The following is a 27,274-nucleotide window of genomic DNA, read 5'->3' on the forward strand; positions in this document are numbered from 1 at the left end:
GAAGGCCTGGGAGGCCAAGCCTGGCTGAATCATACTCATCCGGCGGCTTTTCGTTATTCTTTCTGCATTTGCTGCGCGGATAGCTTCCTCTCCTCCAGGCTGGAGGCCCATCTGAGGGGGCTCCCACACTGGCCTTTCTTGCTCTCCTCCTAAGAGGCCCAAGGTACATTCAGGACACCCTGCAGTTGTCTCCAGCACCAGAGCACATCCAACCGTAATAGCAAGAACTATGATGGATTTCTCGGTGGTCAGGCGGGGAATGTGGCCTTTCAGAGGTCCAACAGGCCCTCCCTTCTCACCCCAAGGTGGAAGGACCAATGGGTGTTCGTTCTTGGGGGGTCTGTGACACACCGTGTGCTCTTCTGCCCTAGGCTTTCGGGTTTAGACCCTGCTCAGAGCCTGGGTGTCGGCAAGGCTTGTCTGCAGGGGCCTGTCGGTCTGTCGTTGGCATCTGGGAGCTGGCTCTTTCCTGCCTCTTCGCGCTGGGATAGAAGCGTCTGGACCAGGGCGTTGGGGCGATAGGGCTGTGGCTCGGCCCGTCGTCCGCGAAATCCGAGACCTTTTTCCAGCTTGGCAGGATCAACTTCTTGGCCCCTCTGAACTTGCTCTGTGCTGGGCTAAGCTCGGGGTCTCCAGCGGCCCGAAACCGGTAGCGGGTGTGGGGAATCAGAATGGCCAGAAGTGTTGGGTTTAAGTTCCTTAGAAATCCCTGACGACCACACTGTCCTGAAAGATTTTTTTTTTTTTTGAAGGGTGGAGGGAGGATCAGTGGGGCGGGGAGAGCCGGGCTCCCGAGGTGATCGGATTTAAAGGGAATTTTGAAAAAGCTCCTTCTCCACTGTCAAAGTTCCTGGCTGCCCTCTCCCAGCCCCTCTCGGCGGGTTCTCCAGAGCAAGCGCCCCAAGCAGGCGAAGCCCGGCTTAGCATCCACGCCGAACAGCAGGAGAGCATTTGCTGCGTGCGGGCCCAGTCGGGATCCGCCTGAGGAGCGCGCGGTAAGCCGGGTGTCCCACCGCAGCCCTCTCGCTTTGAGGGCGCCTAGTCTCCTTCTCTACCAGGTAGAGCTGGAAGGACGAAGCGATTTTTGTATTTTCAATTACAAGACCTCGGATAGTAACGAGGCTTTCTTGTTGTTTCTTTCGTTTTGCCTTAACCAGAGTCGCTTAGAAATCGTTCAACAGGAAAATAAGAACCTGTGTAGCGAAACCCCGGCGGAACTAGCAGATCTAATAGCATCTGGGGGGCAAGCGCGAGATTGTCAGAATCTTTTTCTGGCGTATTTGGACAGGTTGACCTTTTGTCAGAGCCTCCCAATTCCAGATCCGTAATTTAAATGACTCTGCGCTTGCAGCGTCTGCGAGACCTAGCAGATTTGGGAGGAAAAGGTATGGATGTGGGACTTGCAGGAGTTTGTAACGGCACAGATCAGACCTCGACTTTCAGCTCCCCTCCCTTCCCCCCCCCCCACCCCCCCGCCCCACGAGGAACCGTGGGGGACTGGGAAGCCAGGAGTTAAAGTCGGCCCAGGAACATCCCGGGGACAATCCGCGCGGAGCCTTGGCCCGAGCCTCAGTCTCTCCCCTCCTCTCATTGGCCGGCGCTCTCAGGGTTTCTCCTGTTCCCTCTTCGCCATTGGTCGGGGGCTTTTTTTTTTCCCCTCAGTCTTTCTCTTCCTCCCCCCTCCCTCTCCCTCGCCCCTCGGACAGGAGCGCACCGCCTGCCCCCAGCTCCTCGAGAAGGGAGGAATTTAGAAAAAAAGGTTTCCCAGAAGTTTGGATCAGAGGAAGGACGGGAAGACCACGGGAGGAAGAGGGAGAGGGAGGAGAGAAAGGGAGAGGGAGGAGGGAGAGAGAATAAAAAAAAGATGAAGTCCAGTCTGCACAGCCTGTGAGCGCCTGCCCGGGTGGGTGGGAAGCAGGACTCGGGCGCTCATGCAGCGAGCGGGTAGCGCTCGGGGCGCTCTTTCCTAGGGGCTGGGGCAGCCAAGGACGTCGGTCCGAGCCGGCGGCGGAGGGCGCAGGGGAGGGTGCCGAGGACCCGCAAAGCCGCCGCCTCAGTCTCGACCGCCTCGCCGCCGCCTCTCCCGGGCCCGGCCCGGCGGGCGCTCGGAGCGTGAGGGCTCGGGCTGCTCCCTCTGTAGCGGGGGCGAGCGGGGGCCGGGGTGCGGGCGGCTAAGATGAGTGAAAGGAGAAGATCTGCAGTCGCCCTGAGCTCGCGAGCACATGCCTTCTCCGTTGAAGCCTTGATCGGCTCAAATAAAAAGCGGAAGCTGCGAGACTGGGAGGAGAAGGGGCTGGACCTGTCCATGGAGGCGCTGAGCCCCGCGGGCCCACTCGGAGACACGGAGGACGCGGCCGCGCACGGCCTGGAGCCTCACCCGGGTGAGTGCGTAGGGCCAGAACACGGGAGGCGGGCGGAGAAGGGACGCCGGGCGGCCAGCGGGCGGGGAGAGTGGCGAAGAGGAAGGCCCTGGCGGTGACGACGTCTTGCTCCAACCCGGGTTTCTTTTTCTTTGCGCAAATGCCTTGAGCCTTCCCCAAATTCGCCGGAACCAATTTGGGGAAACTGGCCTGAGCCTTGCAGCTTCGTCGCCAACCTCAAGCCGGGAGGCCTTCTTGCTCGCATCCCCTTCTCCTTCTGGGAGCAGAATGCAGTGTTCACGGTGCCCGCAGCTGCTGGGGCTGCAGGCCCCTGGGGTTAAGAGGGGCGCCGATGCAAGGCAGTGGCGGGAGCGGAGAGGAGCTGGGACTCACTTCTGAGAGGTCCGAGGACTGGCACGGAGTTCTCGGTCCGACACCCCTGTGGGAATTGCCCAGTTTGTCCCATTTAGCCTTCAACCTCGGTCCTTTCCCTTTCCACACCAACTTTTCTGGGACTCAAGTTGTGTTTCTCCTAATGCCCGTGACGAGGGAGCATAATTATATTTCTACTTAGTTGGCATCTGTGGAAAGAGGAATGGATTTTAGCCCGCTTACCCTGCGCCCTGGGCCACTCTTCAGGGCCCACATCTCTGCGTATTTGTGGGGATCAGTGCAGCAACGTGTCTCGGATCTGTGCGCCTTCTATGCACGTTATATACACACAACACGTAAAACAGCGGGCGGGTGTCTACATCAGTACTTTAACAGAACCCTAGGAAGGGGGGAAAACAACGTTTTGTTTTAAGTGCCAAGATTTCAACTGTGCAAAACACAGGGGGAACAGCTGTTGTCGGAAGAATTTTGCCCGCGCGCGCGCGCGAGCGCGAGCGCGCACACACTCAACGCTCGCAGCGGCTTGGTTTAGCGCTTCAGAAAGTTTCCGTACAGGATTTCTAAAACTTTTCTGGAGGTGCTCCTGCTGACCAGCTAGGGCTGGAGAGTAGATTTGGGTCAGAGCGCCGGCAAGTCGGAAGGGAAGGGCTGCCCGCAAAGGGATGGGGCTGGCCGCAGGCCCAGGAGCTTGGGGACCCAGCTTGGGGCCCAGGAGCTTGGGGGCTGGAAAGCTGGCCGACCCAAGGAGAGACAGCTGTCGCTTACATTTTCTCTTTCGGCAGTGACAGTTCAATTTCCATGCTCCTGAGGCTAATAATAACGCGATTAGCGGGTGACCTGCAGAGACAGAGTTTGATGAATTCTCCGTGTTCTTGCGGCCGGTTACGGTATTTGGGTTTCGTGCTGGGGAATTATTTTTATTAGTCGATGAAAAGAAAATTAAAAGGAGATTTATTTCGTCTGCTCAAGCCTTTCGTTGTATTTGGATGCGGGTGCCTGTCCACGCGGACCCCTGTGTGGGCAATCCAGAAAGGAACGCATGGCTAATGTGTGTTTCCCATCTCTGGCCAGACCCTATTTCCTCACCGTACTTATTTGTTGTCAGAATCTCGTTTGGGCCTTCACACAGTTTAGTGGAAGTTTTCTCAGGCCTTATGACAACTCACGATTGGCGATGTAGTTTATTTTATTTTCCCGATGGTGGAAAAGGCAGAAGTTATCTAACTGAGTATGGCAGACGCCCTGTCCTGTCCACGGGTACTTTTCTCTGGGAGGGGGGTACAGGTTGTAGGGAGCCCATGTAGGGTCTTATGTTCAAAAGGACCAACATGTGGGATCATAATGAGACTCAACTGGCAGTTTTCTTTCCGCCGTCCTTCTCAGAAAATAATGGGGAGAAAAAAACGAGGATTGGGGACAAGGAGAGACCAGTCCAGGGATGTGAACACGAGAACCTGGCATCCAGAATGCTCTTTCCTGGCTCCCGCGGGATGGGGGTAGGGGGTGAGGACCTAACATAGAACTTTACATAATAGAGAGGTCAGTTGACCAGTTCTCATTACCTTTGTCACTTTTTTTTTTTTTAAAGAAAAAGATGGGCGTTTGGGTTAGAGAAAACGAAATATGTTTGTGGGGCAAAGGTCTGGTAGGAGGAAGAAGCCGGAAGTCAAAAGCACTCGCGGGCCCTCTGCGGAGCCAGGCTGCGTGCAGCTGGGCCGTCCCGTTGTGGGCCGAGGGGATCTCCAAGTTGGAGTTCCCGTAGTGGCCAAGACTTTCTTTTGAACAGGACGAACAGGATGTAGGATGAAAAAATATCTTTCAGAAAAAGCGTGCTCTGATGTGGAGACTTGGCAGTCAGGAGAGTGGAGCAGACAGAGCTTTGGGCTTTGAGCGGGGTAGTAGAAGGCACGCCAGGGCTTGGAGTTCCCTATAGGCCTTTCTTTTTGTCTTTAATACAGCGCCCTAACAAATACAAAGGCAGAGCCACATTTAATGGTGTGTGCATGGTGTTGGAGGCGGGAAAGGGGGTGCGGGCGACTCCATTATGCCCAGGGCCGAGTCTCTAGCCGGCTGGGCCTCAGAATTATCATTAAACTTTCTTCTCCCGATTAGGAGAAGAGGGGGCTGGACCCACTGCGTGGCTCGCCGGCCCTAGGCCGAAAAGAAGTCAGGAACAGAAAAAAACCCACAGCGACGAGAAAAATATTGCCAAGGGGCTGGGGAAGGATTAAACAAACACACACATACACAGGCCACCCGCCTTAGAGCAGCCGTATTTATCATTCTCACCATACCCTCCCTGACTGGTACCATCGTTTTCAGCCCTCCCTCAAAATTCCGGGATCCTCAGACAACCGAAGGGTCCGATTTTAATGCTTAAGTTTTTTTCAAAGACGTGGCTTTTTGCTTTTTCACAGCCCGTTTTCCTTTCGACGTCTGGACAGAGCTGGCTTTAGTTGGCGCCGAGCGCCCGCAGCCTGGGGCTCCAACCTGCATAAGCGGGGGGACCAGCCTGGCCTGCTCGCTGTAGGCCCTCACACATCAGAGGACACACAGTATGTATTTCAAAGATTTCCACCGAGCCTGGTGGGCCCAAAAAACCCTGAGGCCCTCCGGGCCTTGGAGAAGGCCCTGAGAAGGGCCTGTAAGGTACCGTCATTTTTACACCCGGGCCAGCGCTCCAGTCTTTTGGAGAAGCCGCCAGCACTCAGCCTCTGCGGGCTGCGGAGGGTCTCAAAACCGGTCTCTGAAAAGCCTGGCTCTCGGGTCGGCTTGCCCCCGCCTCTCACACAGCAGCAACGGAGGAAACTTTCGAGCCAGGATCGCCGGGAACAGCTGCTCCGGCTGCGGCCTTGGAAGTATATTTCAGGCACGCGGCGGCGCCATCTGCGCTCGGACCGCAGCCCCGGCTCCACCCGGCTTCCCCAGCTCGGGTTTGGGTCTTTCCCGCCCAAACCCACAGCCGAGTGCGGCCGAGGCCCGATCCCCCGCGGAGAAAAATGATTTAAACCTTCTGCGATGGGATTTTCCCCCTCCGGAGCCCGCGGGCCTGAGCTTCGCAGCCAAGGCGCTCGGCGGCCTGAGGAGGTGGCGACGCACGCGGGTGGGCACACAGAGCAGGCACACACAATAACGCGAGGGAGTCACGCACTCCGCGCACACGTGCACACACGTCAGGCGCTCGCCTTCTCCCAGGTACCCGGCTGCGCAACCCCTAGTGAAATGAGACAAGAAAATTCCTCGCAGTGCCCCAGGCACTTGCTTCCTTCGAGTTAGCGAGACCAACCGGTCACAGGAATTAATCTGCCGGTTTACGGCTTGTTTGCTCAGAGTAGAACTCCAAGATTTTAATCCTGACATCACCCCTCTACCCACTCCCAACCCCCCAATACGGGAACGTTAGGGTCAAAACGGAAGAAGTGACTCTTCACTGATGTTTAAGTAATGGAGAAAAGGCGATGAGTTTGAAGCCAGTGGGGAGAACGTACTTGTGCGAGGCAAGCACCAGCCAGGGCGCAGGCTGGGGCGTGGACCGCCGTGTATGGGTATGCGGCGCTCTGGGCAAGACGCCAAGGGTCTTTCTCGGGTAGAACTCCGGCTCCTCGGCGGTACGTGCGTCCCGGCACCGATGCAGGCCTCGAAGTGCCGGGTCTGCGCCCTGCGAATAAGCCAAGTGTAGGACCTGATGAACGTGCCCAAACCTCCCGGTTGCCAGGTCAAAACGGCCTTCCGCGGTGGCTGCCTCTTTGGTCAGTGACCTTGTGTCACGATTCTGAAAGGGAGTGAAGGGGTAGGCAAGATCTGAATGCCTTGTAGGCCGGTTAAGGATGGTGGTTTGCTGGGGCATGACTGCCAAATGCCTTTTTCGCGCTCTTGCTTCGACAGTGGCTAAATTAGTGCCTTCTGGATGTACGGGGCTGGGAGAGCGCGCCACAATGTCCCCCGCGCGGTGGGGAGGGTTATGGAGACATTCTGCATAAAGCTCCGGTCCTGGAGTGGTGGCACGATAGAAGCCACTCGGAAAAAGGAGATAATTCCAACCCATTCTGTCCCATAGATGGAGCAAACTGCTCGAGGGCAGTGGGGAGGACAGGGAATGCGGAAAACACTGGTGCCCAGAGTTTGGACTGTGTTGGAAGAAATGGAGTGGGCTGTGGTTTGCACCTCTGCAGGTCGCTCCCATACCCCCCTCCACCTCCCCCTGGGGATTCAGAAACCCACGTGAAGCGTGTGGAAGGCGTGCGCGCGGGTGGGACGGGTTGCTCTCGTTTCTTCGCTACTCGGTGCAGGGCTGCCCCTTTGCCCGGCTGGCTTCACAGCCACCCCTACCCCTCGGAGACCGTTCAGAAGAGCACAAGCCTAAAGAGCGGCGAAGGCTTTCCTGGACAGATCAGCTTCCAGCCTCGGTGCGCAGGATTCTGAATTCGCGTCTTCTACGGCCCACCCAACGCTCTTTCTTATTGAATACTTTATTTGGTTTCAGAGCTAGCCACTTTAGGTTTCCTGATTTTATAGATAAAGCTTCCAGAAAGAAAAGTTTACGAGGTGACGTTCATGCAGGGGGAAGGGGGAATTAAATTTCTTATGGTGGGGCTCGGATTGAAATTATATTGACGCATACCCGCTGCCGTTTTCCTGTGCACCTCCACCCCATTACTTCAAATGGTATCATGAACATCTTTTAATTATTAAAGAAAATTTGTTTAACATATTTAGTTCATATACTCGGCACGTGAGGAGTAAGTGAAGAATGGTAGGAAATGCCTGACCTGGGAGCCAGTACTAAAATGATTGGGTATTGATGGTTTGTGTTCCCCCGTTTATTTGTATAATTCCTTGTGTGGATGAGAGTTTAATGGAAGCAAGTCCCTCATCATTAATCCTTCATGTTGGGCCACAAAGAGGGAGGGACAAATACATTTTGGCTCAGAAGACAACTATTTTGTTCGTCTAAACCTCTCCAAGGGCATTGCTAGTATTAAGGAGTGAAATATTCCAGGTCTGTGACAATCCTTTTCTCTATTGCCAAAATTATAATATTAATAAGATGAGAGCACTTTTTTTAAGATTCTTATTATGGACTCTAGTAGGAGTTTATTTCTCACACCTGGGAGAAAAATGATTACTTCTTAAATCTGGGAGTTTCTTCTCTAGGTGACTGTAGATTAAAAAAAAAAAAAAAAGCCAGGCTGAACTGTGCAAATTCCACAGGGATAAAGAGCAGATTGGCATTTCACTTTCCTTTTTGGAAATGCAGAAATCTGTCCAATGATTATTCCAGGGGTGTAGCTGGTTATTGCTTTCTTACTCCCAAAAGATAAAGTAGTTAAGCATGGGGAGAATATTTAAGTGGTTTTCTAGTTTTAACCTTTTGGGATATTTTTCCACAGTGGAAAGTAGGGAGCTGGTGGAACATGGAATCTTTCCCCCTTCTTTCTCTCATCCCTATGGTTTATTTTTGCTTTGCCTTTTCTGGTTTCTAGTGAGCTTTGAATTTTATATGTGCATGACAGGGATATTCAGGGGTCTGTACTGGGAACAGCAATTAGCAAATTTTGAAATTAAGGTCTGTTTACACTTCTTTGGGCAAGGATAATTATTAGTTAATTTAAGTGAGGCCCTCACTCTAAGTGTCAGGGTGGAAAATGAGACTCAGTAGGGAGGACTGGAGGTGAAATGGGAAGAGGTGGGGAATTAAAGCAACTGGTGACGACAAATCAACGTTTATTCCCTGCCATTAATGGCTTCACTTTGAGGCAGGGCAGGACGTTTTTTGCTGACTACAAACTGATGATGAGCTTTTGATACCGGAGGTGAAAATAGGCCTTGTAATCACTACTTTTTATTCTGTACTTTTTAAATCAGCCAATGTCTAGTTCTGCCCGTTATACATAAGTATATACAGGATATTTAAAAAGTATTTACACAAGTGTATGTGTTTTATACACAAATTTATGTGTGAGCTTTAAGTTCTGAATGAGACATAGATGAAGTTGCAGAGAAAATAAACTGCTTTTGTGTGTGTGTGTGTGTGTGGAGCCAGTTTAACAAATAGGGAACACCTAAAATCTGGGGGGCAAGAAACTTTGTCATCTCTAGGTATCACTTGACAATTCAAGAGTATCCCCAGACCTGAAACTTCTAGCTATTGGTGTTTTTATTTAACTCTCAAATTGATGATTTTGACTACCGCCTAAGAGAAAACAGCAGAAAATGAGACTGTGCAGATGCAATTTAAAAGAACGAGGAGAGTGGAAATTTTTCTAAATTTGGCTTTTAATTTTGTGAATAATGCCATCTTCATTTTGGATGGACAGAAGCTGCCTTGTATTCTGAAGAGTAATTTCATGTTCTTCCATGAAGAGAGCTAACGGAACAACTAAGAGGAATCTGGATAATAATAATGGTTAATAGAAATAGTGAGAGAAACAGTGTGATTTGGGGGAAATAATTTAAGAAGATAGGAAATATATTCAACATCTTGTCCCTATTTGTTCTCTTATGTTTTCTACAATATAGTTGCTGAGGTTCAAATTAGCTGTTTCCAAATTGCCACACACTTTAGAGGATTACAGCAAACAAAACACCAACCCCTGATTGTGGATTGCAGAACTAATCTCCTAATATAGCCTTCGTTTAAAAACCAAAATGCTACAGATAACAGTCGAGTTCCCTTTACAAGGATCACTGGAGGTCATTACACACCTAGACGGATCCTTAGAGTTTTAACGCCTAGTTCTCCACCGGGTGAACCGAAATTCTGACCCCGAACACTCCCTGCCTTTCTTTACTGTCCCGCAGCCCAGAACGTGATGTCAAAGCCCCAGACAAGGGCTCGGAGTGCAGTTCGCCCCCCTGTATTTCCCCTCCCTCCTCACTTCCCCTCACCCCGACCTGGTCCCCTCCTCCAATCTCCTACACACACGTTGGTAGCTCATTTTTTCACCCCCTTAAAAAATTTTCAGATGACGTTTCACCGAGGAAGGCATTGGGATTGCATCTCTTTTCATGAAACCATCCCTGGGAAACCAGGGCCGCTCGGGTGACCTTCACGAGTCGGCGAATTGGGCCGCGGCTGGGGCTGCCCGCTTTCCGTCCCTCGCTCGGGTCTCGGCCGCCTCGCCGGGCGGGAGCGGCGGCCGGGCCTCGGGGAGCGCGGCCCGCGTTCCTGCTCCGGCGCTCGGGGCTCCGCCTGGCCGATCCGCAGGGCCGCGTGGGCCCAGGGTTAGCGCGGGGCCTTTGAAACCAGTGCCGGCATCCTGAGGGATGGTGGGTGCTTTTCTCAGCTCTGTTTACATCTTGGAGAAATGCGGGGACTATGGGGCTAATTAGGAAGGCTTTGGTGAAAGATTGCCGTCCCCCCTCCCACAAAAAAAAAATCAGGGGAAAAAAACCCCAAACCAACTTCAAATCAGACAGCACCCAAGGATCTTACACTTCGCGCCCTGAGGGGAGTTTGAGCTTTTGCTTTTATCAGACTGAACAAATTTTTGAGGAATCAAACTCACTTCAAACATTAGCAATTAGAAACCAAGAATCCCTCGGCTTGTAGGATTTTTAATCTCTAACCATTTACAAATGGGTAATTCTAGGGTCAGTCAATATCACAGGCAGTCCATTAAAAAGGAAGGTCATTTTGTCGGTTCGAGACACACATGATCCCCGAGGGTGTAGGGCTCATAAACGCAGAGATGTCCCCCTCCCAGAAACCCGGCATTGCCCACCGAGACAAAGGGACAGCAGGCAATTGTTCTTTGCATTGTTCTTGGAGATTTAAAACAATGAAGTAATGCTTTTCTTAAAAAAAAAAAAAAGAAACCACCCATCTTTACCAAGCAGATTGAGAAATGACTATATTCTGTAAGAAGCCGGCCAGACGGCTTCCCTTCAAGAGCTCAGCGTTAGCTGAGAGGGAAGTCCCGCCTCGAGGCATCCTGGCCCCAAAGCATCAATCACACCAGACCCCAAGGGCCCAGAATTTTAACCTAGGGGTTAGGTGACTTGGGTGGTTCAGGCCTTATGTTTTTGCTTCTGAAAAATAAATACTTGCTTTTCACAGTGGGGAGAGGCAAGCACTTGGGCCAATAAATGATTGTGAACGCAGCAATGCTTTCCCTGGATGTGACAAATCTTCCTTAATTCAGAAGTCTAATACTTTGATTTCTTTATTTGTTTGCAGCAAAGCTGGGGAGGGGCTAGGTGTATATATATCTATATACCTATGTGCTATATAGGAAAAAAAGGACTTAGAAAATTAATCGTATATGCAAGCTTGCAGAGGAATACTGAATTGTAAAACGTTTCGGAAGCCTTAATTGCTTATGTGGATATCTATGAGTCTTCACTATGCTACAGAGCTTTCAACACAGGCCCTCGTATTCTAGATTATATCCATGTATTAAAGTAGGAAGAGGGCTATACTCGCTTAAATTAGACCTAGATGCTAGTGCTAGTTTTGTCATTAATGTTGGAACCAGGGATATTTGTTTTAATGGAGGACATATAAATGTTGAAAAAAATGTTTTAAAGTTGTTTTATAGTAACTGATGAGGCCATAGTTCCTGGCTTGTGAGATGCAAGAGAGGCTTAAATAACACCTGAAGCCCATTAGCTGTAAGATTCTGTGATCTTGTTATCGTAAAAAAAAAATTTTTTTTTCTCCTGATGCACTGTGGCTATCACTTGACTCATCCCTTACTTTGTTTGAATGAGGAAAGTTTTACTGCAGTTGTAGAAAGTAACAGTAATAGCAACACAAGGCCAAAAAAAAAAAAGATTTTTACAGCTAGAATTAAGAGCTTCCATAAAGCGCTTGAAAAGTTTTTAGATTAATATCACATGTTCAGAAGTCCTGGATCAGTGATTTCTAGTCTTTTGTGTCTGATGTAATCTATTGTTTGTGTGAATGCCCAGGACCCTCCTACTAAAAGAGTTCTATGGCATTAGTGAATTTAAAGGAAATATAAGTTATTTATGCTTTGAACATTTTTTTGTGCCATTCTCAGAAATAGCTGGAAAAACTATGGATTTGAAAAATTAAGAATGAGAAAAACTTCATCGCTGGTAAACTGAATTGGTGGACCACCCTTCCCACCTGCCTCCATCCCCCCCAAATCAGTTGCCCCTCATTTCTATTTGAGCCTAATGGAAAGCACTAGTAACTATTTTCCATGTCCAGTCTGCTAAGCCGAGATCTTGATCTGGCAGAGTTGTGAGAATGCTAAAAGGATGACTTAGTAACAGGCAAAACGCTTGTCAACAAGATAGATCAGAAGACAGCTTAGCGTTCAAGACCTCTCTATTCATAGCTGCTGAACTTGAGGGCAGGGTCAGACAAAAAACTGGGCCCAGGACACACCTAAGAGGGTTTCTCATGTTTCTGTCTTGTGGGACCTTATTTCCTTACAGACTGGTACAGCTGGGCTTCAAAGCCCGGTGACAGTTCCCCACCCTCAGTTGATGCCCCATTCTCTGCAGCCCCAGCCCCTGTGCAGACCTCTGTCATCATGAAGCTTGTAGATTTACTGGTCATCCTCTCTCACTACTGCCCTATAAACTGCTGTGGGGCAGGGATGTTGTCTTCATTGCTTTTGTATCTCTAGAGCCTGACACAAGTGGCTGACACAGAGGAAATACTTAGTAAATGATAAAAGTATAATGATAATGATAACACAACAAGAACAATGACAACAAATTTATTGAACACTATGTACCAGCCACTGTGCTAAGTTTTATATATATATACATAGATTCCAAATGTAATATGTAACAATTATATATATATTCCAAATAATAATATATAACAATTGTATATATATGTATGATTTCCCAGAACACTCTAATGAGATAATTACTCCTATTATCATTACTATTTGTTACAATGAATGGATTGTAGAATGGTTAAAAACTCAGGTTTCTGGGGTTAAACAGCTTGTGTCTGAGCCCTACTTCCAACACTTGCTAGTTGTATGACCTTGGGCAAGTTACTTAATCTCTGTCAACCCCAGTTTCTGCATTGGTAATAATAAATGTATTCATCAACAGGTGTTTGTGAGGATTAAATGAGATAGCGCGTGTTGAAGGAACAAAGGATTTAGCATGGTGCCTGTTATTCCTATCAATTGAATTGACAGTGATTACTTACCTTAGTGACCAGTTTAAATAAGAAATTGTTGCAAATCGTAATCAATTGTAGCCACCGCCCCTCTCCCCCAGTTTTTTGCTTTAAATGGGATGTTTGGGACTTGGAGTGGGATCTGTACTTGGTGGATAGCGTGTGGCTGGAAACAGAGTACAGGCTTTGAAGCAGGCATGGCTTAATCAAATCAAATTAAACTTTGAGAGCCATTGCTATTTAGGGTCCCACTGAGGCAAAAAGCCAGCACCTGAGTGAGCACTGATGGGAGGGGGAGAGGGCTTCCAAGGGTGGGGGTCAGCCCCCTGGCGTACGGTAGGAAGGGGGGGTGGGCAGAGGGTGGAGCTACGGAGCCTCAGCTTTACCGGCTCTTCAGGAACTCTGGCAGCAGAGAGGGGCCTTTCTGGATGCAGGAAAGTGGAATAACATGAGCGTGTTTCTCTTTGGTTAGTTTTTGGAGCCTAGAAATCCCCCCAAATTCAGGTTTTATCGTATAGGAAATAAAGAACATTCATTTCCTAAGGCTTTGTTTGTAAAGCCTGTATTCTGATGGACCCCCCAGGATTCTGGGCAAAATGAGCCAGTTGCACCGATTAGCTGAGGCTGCAGTGAAGGAGTTTTAGGTGCCCTTGGTTGAGTTCAAAGAAATGGAGGTGGAGGGGAAGGGACTAAATGAAAGGAAAACCTATAACCAAGCTGACTGTTCAGGAAGAAGACACTGGGAAGTCTTTTTCCAGGGAAACAGCAGAAGCTCCAGCCATTCTGTTAGAACTCACATCTGGCTGCACAGTTTTGCACCGTTTTCTTCCTTCCAGAAAACGGAAGGCTGGATTTGATCACTTTTTTTTTTTTTTAAATAGTCACACCCCAGACTTTGTTTATATTGATTCTCCACCACAGAGGGAGAAGGTGCATTCCCAGGGAAGAGGAACAGAGAAAGGATCTCTCCCAAGCCCTCCCTCCTTCAAGGAGCCCAGGGCCCTTCACCAGTAGCACTCAGGTCCTGCCTGGCCATTCAGAGGAGGGAGCTGCTTTGTCCTGGCTGGAAGGCAGGTCTCAGTCTTCAAAATAGACTCTCTGCTCCACATTTTATCAGATGTTTCCATACTTCCAATCTTACAAGCATCATATTATCTCAGTGTCCCCACAGCTGCTAACCATAAGAGCTTTCATGGCTAGAGGGTACCAGGCACTGTGCTGATGGTCGTACATTCTTTCATTGTATGCACCCAATAGTCCTTCAAGGGAGGTAATTGTTTCCCCATTTACACGTGAGGATATTGAGACTCAAATAACTTGCCCACAGACACACAACTCCAGTTCACTTTAGCTGGTGTGGCCAGAATTTAAACCCAGCTCCATGGGTCTCCAGTCAGTCTTAACCACTAGACTGTACTGCTCCCCGCTGCGGATGACTCTTCAGTGCTATGGAGAGAACTTTGAACTTTCGTAGACGGAAATTTATGCTTGCTCTCCATGCTGTCCCCCCAAACCAATTCTTAAATCATAAATGAGAGAGAGCTCCTTTATAGTTTCTGGGTCTCTTTCTTTCCTATGGTTGTTAGTCCCTGTAGCCCTAAGGTGCCTTCTTCATACCTGCTGGTAGAAGCCGCTGTGACAGTGATCACAGGGTGGAGTTTCTACACCCTGGTTTTTGGAACGGGGCGAGTGCAGCCTTCCCAATGTGACTTGCTTTTCTTTGAGTTTCATGCACAGAAATCTTAGTGTCTGAAATATTGATTTCGACCTAAAGCCTCCTCATCCTAAATCCCCTCATGCAGTGAAATAAAGGGGAAACGTTAACTGCTCTGTTTCACCCATTCCCTTCTCCATTCACAACGGGATGGATGGCATCTCACTGGTAATTGATTCAAAATGGAACGGCTTAGGAACGTATCAGTTGCAGTGACGAGCAATTCGTGCATTTCTAAGTACTGCTGATTTTTTCGAACTCAGCAATCTCAGCTGAAATCCCTTTGCCGTGGATTGAATTTACAAAGGAGGAGATTCTGATTTCCACAGTGGCTTCTTTCTAATGCCTAAGGATTAGGAAACTGCCTTGAGGACCCACAGCAAGTACACTCACTCTCAGAGTCATGGCTTTAACTTTAACCTCTGAGTGACTGCTCTGATTCATTTATTTTGTAACAGCTCTATTAGAGCAGCCTAGTTCCGTATGGGATCAGTGATTTGCAGAAATCTCGCATTCCGATAAACACTTACACTCTGAGCTCCTTTACTCCTCTGACCCGCTTTAAGTGGTTGTGATCTCAGCAGTGAGTTTCAGGGAAATTAACAATGGGTTTCAAGTTTTTGGTGGACCTGTTCACTGTCTTTCCATCATTCCCCACCCTCTCCTCCACTCTGAGTAACCTTCCCCACTTAGGAAGTCTCATGCCTCCAACAGGGATTTGTAGAAAAGCTACCCCCACCTCAACCCCCGCTTTCAGTGTGTGGACTTTAGTATTACTGTATTTCTTTGCTGTTTAACTGTAAGGTCTATCATATTCTTGTCTGTTGTACACAGTGATAGGAAAATGGCTTTTAGAAGCTAAAAAGAGAAAGATGTAAAGTCAATCTCTGTTTTAAAGCTTTACTTTCTCCTATTGCCCACCTCACTCGGGGCAGGCAGCGACTGATGGGATTTGATATGTTCTTGCAGCAACAGAAGCATATGAATCTCTGCGCCCGTTTCCTTGCTCGAGGAACCCATGTGGAGCCAGACTCTTGAAGTGTAGAGTGTGACAGAGGATGAGATGAATGCTGCAGTCTTAGGTGATTTACTGGATCTCATCCATGAGATCTGTCCATTTAGAACCGCTGCAAGATATGAAACCAGCCAGGCCTTGGCCAGTTCAATGTTCCTTTAGTGTTCAGAGCACTGGTTGTATGACCAGCATTAGTCCTGGGAACATTAGATGCCATCTGCTGCAACTGTGCGTTACCCAGATTAGACTGTGACATCACAGAGATTTAAGGCATCTCTGTGATATCCTGACTGGGTGGTAGGTACGGCAGAAGGCACCTCCTACAGACACAGGACAACCTGACTGCTGTGCGGGTGAGCAAATAGTAAACCAAGCCCTGGAGAGTGTGTGTGTATCCGTGTGTGAGTGCGCGCGTGTGTGTAGGGAGGGCTGGGCGGGACGGTGCCTGGGGGATGTTACGGAGAGCTCAGTGTAACGGTTCCCCAGCCTGTGTGGGTGAGTTTGTTCCGGATGTTAACATTTTTTCTTTGGGGCTTGACTACATTCTTCTCTTTCTTTGCCTGTTTTCCTGCCTGTCTGTTAGGCCTCCACAGCTGCGTGGCTCATCGCTGGTGAGTGTTGAGAATGACAGATCTGGCTTTAACGCAAGGGCAATTTGGGGGCATGTGTATAGGTAGATTTTGAGGCGTTCTCATCCAACGTCTTTCCTAAATTTTGAGGATAATTTTTGGTCCATCATCTTGCCAGCTGGGTACCAACCCTGTGTTGCCTTGGATGGCCTCTGTTGGGGAATGAGCATGAAATTCTAAAGAAAGCAGACGGTCCTTCATATCCTAGAAGCAGAAGAAACTGGCTGGTGTGGGCAACTAAGACAACAGGTGGAGGCCAAAGAGGCAGCCTTGCGCAACAGTGAAGAGCATGGAGGGCGGGTCGGGGAGACCAGACCCCTGCACATGGTTCTGGCTGTGTGACCTTGGGCAAGTGACTGACTTCTGTGCCTCCGGTGCGCCCGTGTAAAATGAGGGTAAGGATACCTGCTGCAGAGCTGTTGTAAGAATTAAGTGAGATAACAAATGCAAAGTGCTTGACACAGTGCCAGGCCCATGGAAAGTGCTCCGTATTACCATGCTCATAATGATATTTTTGGTAAATTTTGGAACTCAGAAACACTTCAGTGTTCTTATGAGAAACCTTTTGGTGAGTGTCAGGTAGGGTTGTCCCAACCTACCCTTCTTAGCTTATCTCCACTGCTTGTCCAATTCCCTTTACACAGGCTGACTTAAAAAAAAAAATTGACATACATATTGTGTAAGTTTAAGGTATACAGTGTGTTGATTTGATACATTAATATACTGAAATATGATTACCACCTTTTGTGGTCTCAGCAACTTTAAGGTATATAGTACAGTTTGCTGACGATAATCACACTGCTGTGCTTTAGATCTCCAGAACTCAATTATCTTCTAACTGCAAGTTTGTACCCTTTGACTAACATCTCTTTAATCCCCCCACCTCACACCCTAGTAACTACCATTCTACTCTGTCCTATGAGTTCAACTTTTAGAAATACAACATATAGGTAAGATCATACAGTATTTGTCTTTCTCTGACTTATTTCTCTCAGCATAATGCCCGCAAGGTCCATTCACATTGTGGCAAATGGTAGGATTTCTTTCTTTCCCCTGGCTGAATAATATTCACACACACACATACACACACTTATATATATACACATATATGTATGTATATATATTTATATTTATATATCCATTTCTTTATCCACCCATGGATGGTCACTTTATTTTATTTTATAATTTATTTTATTGAAGTATAGTTGATTTACAATGTTGTGTTAATTTCTACTATACAGCAAAGTGATTTAATTATACATATATGTACATTCTTTTTCATGTTCTTTTCCATTATGGTTTATCACAGGATATTGAATATAGTTCCCTGTGCACGTAGTGTGTTTATATCTTAGCTGTTGTGAATGATACTGCAACAAACATGGAGTGCAGATCTCTTTTTGGGATACTGCATTTCCTTTGGACAGAGGCTAACTTTTTTTTTTTTATTTTTTTTTTTGCGGTTCGCGGGCCTCTCACTGTTGTGGCCTCTCCCGTTGCGGACCGCAGGCTCCGCGGCCATGGCTCACGGGCCCAGCCGCTCCGCGGCATGTGGGATCTTCCCAGACCGGGGCACGAACCCGTGTCCCCTGCATTGGCAGGCGGACTCTCAACCACTGAGCCACCAGGGAAGCCCCCAGAGGCTAACTTTTATTGTCCTCCATGCAGTTGCTCCTGCTCTTCCTGTCTCGAGTACTTTTCTCCTTCTCCTTCCCTAAAATTTCTTTTGAAGAAAGTTTATCCTACTTTCAAGACTCATCTTAAGCACCTAATATAAGAGAATTATTCCAAGATGAAAAAGAATAATTTGATATAAACGTTCATTGGCATGATGTACACATTCAAACATAGGATGACCTCAGAAGAAAACCACATATATCCATGCAGAGCTTAAGTCCAATTTGGATATTGCCATAGGGAAGAAAGTTCTCAGACGTCACCAACATTTTCTTCACTTGGAGTCCGCTATAGGGAACTCCTCTTTTTTTTGGGTTCTGTGTTCATGTTATTTTATTTTTTTAACATCTTTATTGGAGTATAATTGCTTTGCAATGGTATGTTACTTTCTGCTTTATAGTAAAGTGAATCAGCTATACATATACATATATCCCCATATCTCCTCCCTCTTGCATCTCCCTCCCACCCTCCCTATCCCATCCCTCTAGATGGTCACAAAGCACCGAGCTGATCTCCCTGTGCTATGTGGCTGCTTCCCACTTGGGAACTCCCTTTTAGGGGCCTCTCTGTAATTTCCTCTCAAAATGGTGCCAGTGTGCATCTGTGACTTTATAGTAATCAGGGAGTCTCAGCTAGGTAAACTGCAGCTATCAAATGTGAAGCCAAGATGGTAAGAATACAGAGGTTCCCCACTGGCCATCATCATCGTAAAGCTCCTCTGAGGGGAGGTCTTCACTGACTAATCTGATTAGACCATTTATGAGCAAGGTTCCTGCCCTGCCTCTGGCTTCATAGAATCCCTACAGACTTCGCATTGCCAGCAGGAGAGTAATTTGAATTTAGTTCTTTCTTTTCTTGGCAGCATATACACGTGTTATCCTCTTGTTGTCCTATTAGACTGGATTAACCTGTAGACTCTCGGGCAATTGATGTCTGTAGCCAAGGAGGCAGTGACTTTGGCTGTCTCTCTTGGTTCTGTGGCCATCTCTGTGCACATGCACACACGTACGCTCTCACAGTGCTTTTGATCGATCTTCTCTATGCTCTAAAATTGGTCACAGAAGAAGGGACAAAGTAGAAGCCTGTAAAAGTCAATCCTTTGTACCTTTCTTATGACACTTAACACATTTTGGCTTGAGTGTTAGCTTTTTGGAGGGCATATTTGTTTTGTAAGACTGGAAAACCCTGCAGAGCACTGTGACTTTCTCCTCTTCAAATCCCTGTTAACTCTTCATGAACATTTGCTAAACTGAATCGGTAGTTGTCCAACTTTAGTGAGGGGTATGGTAACCACTACAGCCACTTTACAAATGATTTGGCTTCCAGATGGTCCTGGAGGCCCAGCATGAGGTGTTTGCCAGTTGCCTCTAGATGTGATCTTGCACGTGTGAGTTGATATCTCTATACTCTGAAGTCTGTATCTCTAATGGAGATAAGACCACTGGATTTTAAGAAGGAAAGAATCTCTAATTGCCCCATTAACAAGAAGTTTTTGTAGCTGGGATTTGCCGAATGCTGTCTGCATGGAGTCTATTTCAGAGCTCTCTCCTGACCAGGCACTAGCATTTGGAAGCACAATTAGTTTGTGGGAATAACTCTGCCTCATCTTACCCTGTTTGTTTCAGGCCTTATGTCCATGGCAGCCTCTGTTTTCTGCCCAGCAAGGGAGAAAATGAAAGAGAATAAAAGGCAATCTGAAAATCCCCAGTGTCAAACAGAAGTACAAAAATATCTCCAAATGAAAGACAGATTGCACAAGTTTGCCTGAGAAAGTAGAGTTGTGTTAAGCTGAAGCAGAATGATAGAAATTCTTCTGGCTGTTTCTTCCTATGAGCCGTAGGAATATGTGAGTGAACTGGCAGGAGGTCCCAGCTCAGGGCTCAGCCCCATGATGGGAAAGAAGGTGAGCTGTCAGGAGGAAAAAAGAGAAAACCCTCTGAAACACAAGGTAATCTTTGAGGAAGATGGAGGGCTGAGGGATGTGTGGCAGCTCTGAGAATGCTTTTCAGAACCGACACGGTCATAAAAGAAGAGTCAGGGACTGAGATACAAAGTGCCAGGTACTTTTTGGTACCTGTCAAATTACATATAAAATCAGTGGTCTGATTCAGATTGTCAAGAAGAAAAACAGTCTTACTTTGCTATTTCCTTTCGTTCCTTATGCTCTGCCTTACTGCTGTGTGTAGCTGGAACTTACTTTAGAGGAAAAGGCTCTTCAAGCTTGTCTTTGTTTGGGCTCTTGGTTACCATGCCCACGTTGGTGGCTGACTGCTGGGACCAGCCCAGTATCACTGTGGGTTCCGCAGGACTGGTGGCTTTCAAGCCATCACTCAATTCTAAACACAGCAGAAGGGAGACAAAATTACATGAAGGCTGACAGACCTGGGATGAGTTGATGCCTTGAGTTCCAAGTTGTGGGAAAAGAGAGCTTCTCCACCGTTTATATGTAAACAGCAGGATGACTCTGAGTCTGTCTTTCTCTCATTGAATATCTTTGATCCTGAATTGTGAGGATACTTCAAGATGAGCTTGTGGGTCCCTAAATGTTAATAGCCAACAGATTATAGGACGTGTTGAATGTCCTGGTGTCTTTTGGGAGTCCACCATTCCAACTTAAGGCTTATTCTGAATCCTGTTTAGAAAGAGAATGTGATCCAGGAACTCAAACTTAGGAGGGGTGCACATGACAGCTCACCAAGATCTAGTTGTCGGTCATGAAGTATCCTGTCTCTGAAGGACAGCTGGGGTCTTCAGACGCTGAAGTGCAAAATATTATCAGCACCAACTTTTCTAATATCTGAATAGTCTCTGTAAATAAATTTATGTTTAATTTTACCCAGTGGGACTTATTGCTAGGTCCTGCTATACCTCACTTTCCACCAAATGTGTACATAGAATCTTTGGATGATAAACTAGCTTTTCAATGTGCAAAGAATGTTTGTTATTCTTGGTGATAGAGAGTGAAATGCTATGAAGGCAAAAAAAAAATCCATTGATAAAATGAAGACAAATTCCTATCACTTTGGTAATGCCAGATTTTCATATTCCAAATTTGCTAAAAGTAAGTCATATCTTCCTGTAACAGATTCTGTACTTTTTGTTTGGCCTTGAAAATAGACCCAGGGCTTCCCTGGTGGCGCAGTGGTTGAGAGAGTCCGCCCGCCGATGCAGGGGACACGGGTTCGTGCCCCGGTCTGGGAGGATCCTACATGCCGTGGAGCGGCTGGGCCCGTGAGCCATGACCGCTGAGCCTGCGCGTCCGGAGCCTGTGCTCCGCAACGGGACAGGCCACAGCAGTGAGAGGCCCACGTACCGCAAAAAAAAAAAAAAAGAAAGAAAGAAAAGAAAATAGACCCATTTTGTATACTTGATGACTTGGATTTTACCTTCTGCATTGCAAAGCTCACAGATTCAGTGTATTTCTTTTTGGTTTTTTTTCATGATTTTTTTTTAAACATGCAGTAGTGCTTTCTTATTTTTTTAAATTTTATTTATTTATTTTTGGTTGTGCTGAGTCTTAGTTGCGGCAGGCGAGCTCCTTAGTTGTGGCTCACTGGCTCCTTAGTTGCAGCACGTGTGCTCCTTAGTTGCAGCTGGCAGACTCCTTAGTTGTGGTATGCAAACTCTTAGTTGCGGCATGCATGTGGGGTCTAGTTCCCTGACCAGGCATCGAACCCACGTCCCCTGCACTGGGAGGTGGATTCTTAACCACTGTGCCACCAGGGAAGCCCCAATGTATTTCTAACTGAAAATAAAAGTGTCTATTTTCAGGGAATTTCTTTCTTTTTTTTTTGCGGTACGTGGGCCTCTCACTGTTGTGGCCTCTCCCGTTGCGGAGCACAGGCTCCGGACGCGCAGGCTCAGCAGCCATGGCTCACAGGCCCAGCCGCTCCACGGCATGTGGGATCCTCCCGGACCAGGGCACGAACCCGTGTCCCCCGCATCGGCAGGCAGACTCTCAACCACTGCGCCACCAGGGAAGCCCGCCTACTTGGTTCTTTTCATGACACCACACACTAAACAAGGTTCTGCACTAGGGCTGACTGTCCAGTGTACCTGAAGGGTACTTTACTGGGATAGATTCTAGGGCCCCAATCCAAATACTCCTTTCAGAAGATCTGGATGGGGATGAGGGGGTGAAGTCTGTGTTTTAGAAAAGTCCTCAGATGATTTTGATGGGCAACAGGTATGGAAACTAGTGTTCTCTGCCACTGTCTTTTCATTGGTAATGCCTAGGAGACAAGGGACTGGTTAGCGCATGTTTGGCATCTTAAATGAGTGCTCTGGACCCTGTATTTTAAAAGCAATTGTACTAGTTCTGCCGGCACCCAAATAAATGTCATAACCGAGAACATTCATTACTGTAGCAAGGACAGAAAATTACTTTTTGTTTTAATAGGAATGACTCGTGGCTCTTGAAATAACGTGGGGCAGTAAGTAAGATCTGATTACAGGCTCCCTAGGCAAATGAGGCTCAGGATGTTTTTCTGGTTGTGGCAACTACGACTTGTTATTTTATAGAGGTCATGGAAAAGGAGACTCCTTCAGGGTTTTAACATTGGCAACAGAATACCATTCTGGAAGTGAATTAAATTAGAATTAAATTTAATTTTATGCAGGTTAACTCAGGGAGCTCTGCCCAACAGTTGCAACTCTTAGAATGATATTTAGACCTGAATGAAACATCAAGTTGAATATAACACATGTTGGAAAGTGAAACATTTGGTTAACCATTTCTTTTGTCTACATGACTTTAAACAACTGCTTTGTCTATTTTATCTTCCACTTGTCCCTCTCCTTCACTTAACTGATGGACAGGATCCACTGAATTGGTGGGTGAACTGCTGTTTTGATGGAATACAGCTATGTCTGTCAAGCATCTGGAGAACATAGCCCTGAGCGCGATGGTGGTAAAGATATTATTTGAAGTTATCTTGATTGAAATATTGCCTAATAGTGCTGCTACTTACAGGTCATTTCTTTAATTTTTACCCAGTGTTCCTACCACTGTGAAATCTGAAATGGCTACCAATTATGGGGTCATTTTTTTTTGTCCTTTAGTTTTGAAATTATTCAATGAGAGGCTTGACTAAATCCAAACAGTATTAAACAAATATGTTGGTTAACATTCTGATACCAAAAATTACTCCGAATCACTTGCAGATTCCTTAACAAATAAATGTGTAATTTGGTGAGCAATTGTTACTGGTCTGTATATCTTGGTATTTGGTGAGTCAGTATTTGGAGGTTGATTCTGTAAGTATCACAGAAACAAATCCTTTTGTTTTTCTCCAGTGGCACCTCTCCTGTACCTCTAACAGAATAGGGTAGTGACAATATTGGAGTACAGTTATTTGTTCACATATCCCCTGACTAGACCTGGCCTTTCCTGTACGTCAGGAATCTGTCTTTATCTCTGTGTCTCCAGTCCTCACACCACCCCTGCCTTGCACTAATACATAATGATATAATAATAATAAAATAATATATCTGTGTGGCAATTAATGAACTGATCTTAACTTTGGGTTTTGTTTGTCTGATTGACTGTTTTGACTAAACCAAATGGCTAGACAATTCAGTCAAGTTGCTGGCTTCTCACGCAACCGATCACCAGGGTAATATTGCTAATATTTTATAGTTGTATGGTAGTTTGTTTTCTCAGAGCAGGAAAATCATGATAATCTCATTTGATTCTCTCAAAACCACACAAAAGGGAGCTACTAGTCATCTTATTTTGGAGGTGAGGAAACGAATGAAGACAAATTGCTCAAGATCACAGCCAGGTATGAGCAGAGCCCTGGGATGGAGCCGTTGGTTTCCCATTAACAGCCTCCCCTCAGACTCAGTACCCCCACTTCCCTTACCCTGGGAAATGGGGTGCGGAGTTGGAAGATGAGCTGGAGGCAGGTAGAATACTGTTTTACTGTCTGGGGGCCTTTGAATGTGCAGTGGGTTTTCCTCTGGTTCTACGGGGGTCTGTCCGTGGGCTGGGCTTGTAGGCACGTGGTAGCGATGTAGACGGTTTCCTTCACTCTTCTTGAGGAGCCAGGGTTTCTGGCCCCAGAATGTCTACCTGTACGTTTCCTCAGCTGCTGCCCAGTAGGCCCAGGAGCACCTGCTCTGTACTATTTGTTAAATTCCTGCTGAGTGACAGTGATCATTAGGTACCTCCTTCTGGGGATGGGCCTCTGGTTACCTGTATACCTGTTCAATCAATGTCTGCTTGGCAAGTACGTTTGTAGGTTTTCCTTGACAGACTGAATCAAGGCCTCAAAATCACAAGGTAGGTTTTGTACTTGTCCTCTTAAAGTACCAGGCCCACCTCTGTGTCTTAGAGGATCATACTTGTCCTGCAAGATTCTGTTCCTTAATAGGCTGTGACAGTTGTTACTTATTCTTCTCTTTTGCTTACAAATTTAAAAAACCCAAATAATTTGTGCACATATTAAAAAAATTCAGATAGGATAGAAAGTAATCACTGAAAAGCATAAAGTGAAAATGAATCTCCCATCCCTAGTCTCCTAGGTTATCATTCCAGGATCAGTCACTGTTACTACTTCGTTTTGCATCATATAGGTATGACGTATATGAATCATTATATGTACATATTTAATTGTGTATATATACAAACCTTTAAAATTAAAACATAGAATGTGGCATAATACACACAGGACTTTGGACTTTATGAAGTTAGTTTCAAACTGTTATACTGGAGATTGTTAAATAGACATACTTACAGGTCCCCCCCTTCCCACTGTTTTAAAAGTCCCATAGTATTCCATTGTGTGGATCTATCATAATTTTTATCCAAACTATTTTAATGGACCTTTAGGTTGTTTTCAGTTTTTTGCTTCTATAAATAAAGCTCCTTGATTACTTTGGGGGCACTCTTGTGATAGCATTTATAGAATACATTCTAGAAGTAGAGTTGTATAGTTGAAGTTATGTCATTTAAAATTTTGATGGATGTTCCAAAAAAGTTTGTGCAATTTACACTTCCACCCACAAGACATGACAGCCTATTTTCCCACCCACTTGCCAACAATGTATTAGAAAATGTTTCCATATTTGCTAACGAATATCCTTGTCTTTGAAAAATGTTTGCAAATTGATCTTGTCATACATTCTTTTCAGCTCTCCCCGCAACTTCCCTATTTTTTCAAGGTACAGACCTTAAGTTTATGGGGCTGTAGGGCAATTCCTTCTTCCCTTTAAACAGGCATAGGGTTTTGTTTAATCGCTCAGGCGTCCCTGCTCCTCCATTTATTACCAATCATTACTTTAACTTATTCTTTTAGGATCCTGGGGTGCAAGCCATCACTGCCGGAGGCTTTCAAGGTGTTGAGTCAATAAGAAACGGCAGCAAACATTTCTTGTTAGTGAGGGAGAGAATAAAAGGCCTGTCACTCAGGGTTTCTGGGTGCAACTTTGGTTCAATTATCTTCAGATGTTTAAAATCAAGGCTGTTTCCAGACCATTTCAAAGAACAGCAGGGCAACCTGCTGAGAACTGTGTGAAATGAACACCCTGTTACAACTAATTAGTGTTACTGTTTTCCTTGCAGTTGGGGGTGAGAGGAAATACATGAAGGGTGTTTATCTCTTCCTGTAGTAGAAAGAGTTGGAACCACTGCAAAAGCCTGGAGGGGGACCCAGAGGATGCTTCCTACATGACTATTCCCACCTTTCTCCAAAGAATGGCTGTGAGCCGTTATGATCCACGCTGCTTGTTCAGTCCCAGGGCTTCTGCGTCTTTGACCCATGCACAAGCTCTTCAGGTTGTTTTTACAAGAGGCCTAAGACAAATGGTGCATTCAATTAAATTCAACAACTATTTATTGAACACTTACAACATGTTGATGAGTGAGGAATAGTCTCTGCCCTAAGGACTTTAAAATCGAGACAAAAAGGATAAATGAGTAAGTTATTTAGAGCCCCTGCAAGATTTTGAGGATAGCGGTTATAAGTTTCAGGTGGGTTTGAACTGTGATTTTTTTTTTTTTTTTTTTTTTTTTTTTTTGTCCCTTACTGGCTCTGAAAACTTGACTGCTCAAGTCAAGCTTACTTAATTCCTCTTGACTTCAATTTCCTTATCTGTTTAGGGCTGTTATAAGAATTACATAAAGGCATCCATAGTTAGTGATCAGTTGATGTCAGCAGATGTTTTGTCATCAGGGCTATGCCTTAGGAAGAGCTGTGTGATAGTAGGAAATGAGATGATAAAGTGTGGAATGGGGAGAGAGAAGAATGGGGAGGTCAGAATTTAGTCAGGATAGGTGAGGTCACATGACAGTGACGAGAAAGCCCCAAGTGATGCTCCTTTGCCCTAGCCGAGACGGCTGCCTTATCCCAGCTAGTGCCCTGGACACGCAGAGAAGGCTCTGCAACACAGCAGCACCCCCGCCGTTTCAGTACAGGGAACGAGTCACACTTTAATCACAGCAGTAGTTCATTCACTCGTTCACCAAGCATTAACCTAGGCAGATAGGCTACTAGGTGCTGGAAGGCAGAAAGATGGATACATACCGTCCCTGCTCCCCAGAGACAGATATGTAAACAGACAAATGTAATGCAGGGCGATGAGCGCTCTGACAGCCTATGTGCTGTGTACAGAGCACAGAGCAGGAATGCCTGACCTAGCCTGGGTTGGGAAGGAGCCAGGAAGCAATTTTTAGTTTCCTGGTTCCCACCAGGTTTCCCAGAAGCAGGGCCTGGATGAAGGAAGACCTTGCATGAATTCCCAGTTCCTGTGTGGTCACCCCTCTCCTGCTGAACCCATAGTCCAGTACCACAGCCACTCCCCTTCGTCTGTTCTCAGCCTCTCCTCCTACTGCTTCCTGCGGGTCTCTGGCTGTGGCTGACAGCAGCAGTAACAAATCTTTCCTCCCTCACCCCAAGAGGATGGGTTGGGCCAAGCCCAGGATGATGAAGTTGTACCTCAGCCACTTCTGTGTTGACCAGGTCTTGGTTTCTGCCTTCCCTCCTCCCTTCCAAGCAATGAGTAGCTAAAATTTGGTATGACTGAGTCAGAGTGGCCCCTTGTCCCTACTTCCTCACACCGGCTCAGCTTTGGAACACGAAGGCCTGATCCTGAGGGAAACTCTGCCGGTTCACACACTAGTCTGCTCGGGAGGCTGTGTCATGTCCTATAAATTACAGCCCTGTGCCTCCGGCCCTGGCCTGTATGCCAGAAGCCCTTCCTTTCAACCTCCAATCTGGCCTCCTGGTCACCCTACCTTGTTGTGTAAACTCTGGTGCTTAGGGTGACCGGCGCCTTCTTCTGGGGTCCTGGGAAGTTGGCAGCTGTGGACAACAATGCCTTGAGAAGGCTGGGCATTGAATCGGGCCACCGAGTCAGTTACCCCGAAGATGG

The 27,274-nt window shown here is 46.9% G+C and overlaps 1 protein-coding gene across 1 annotated transcript in view; it reads left to right on the forward strand.

Annotated features, from left to right (window-relative positions):
- Positions 1-1,649: 1,649 nt before the first annotated feature.
- Positions 1,650-27,274, forward strand: part of TBX15 (T-box transcription factor 15) — a 103,412-nt gene continuing 77,787 nt past the window's right edge. The window contains exon 1 of the mRNA XM_019919173.3: positions 1,650-2,381. Coding sequence (XP_019774732.2) covers positions 2,177-2,381 — 205 coding nt within the window. The 5' untranslated portion in view covers positions 1,650-2,176. The remainder of the gene's footprint in view (positions 2,382-27,274) is intronic.

The sequence above is a fragment of the Tursiops truncatus genome, chromosome 1, assembly GCF_011762595.2.
Source record: "Tursiops truncatus isolate mTurTru1 chromosome 1, mTurTru1.mat.Y, whole genome shotgun sequence".
Lineage (NCBI taxonomy): Eukaryota > Metazoa > Chordata > Mammalia > Artiodactyla > Delphinidae > Tursiops > Tursiops truncatus.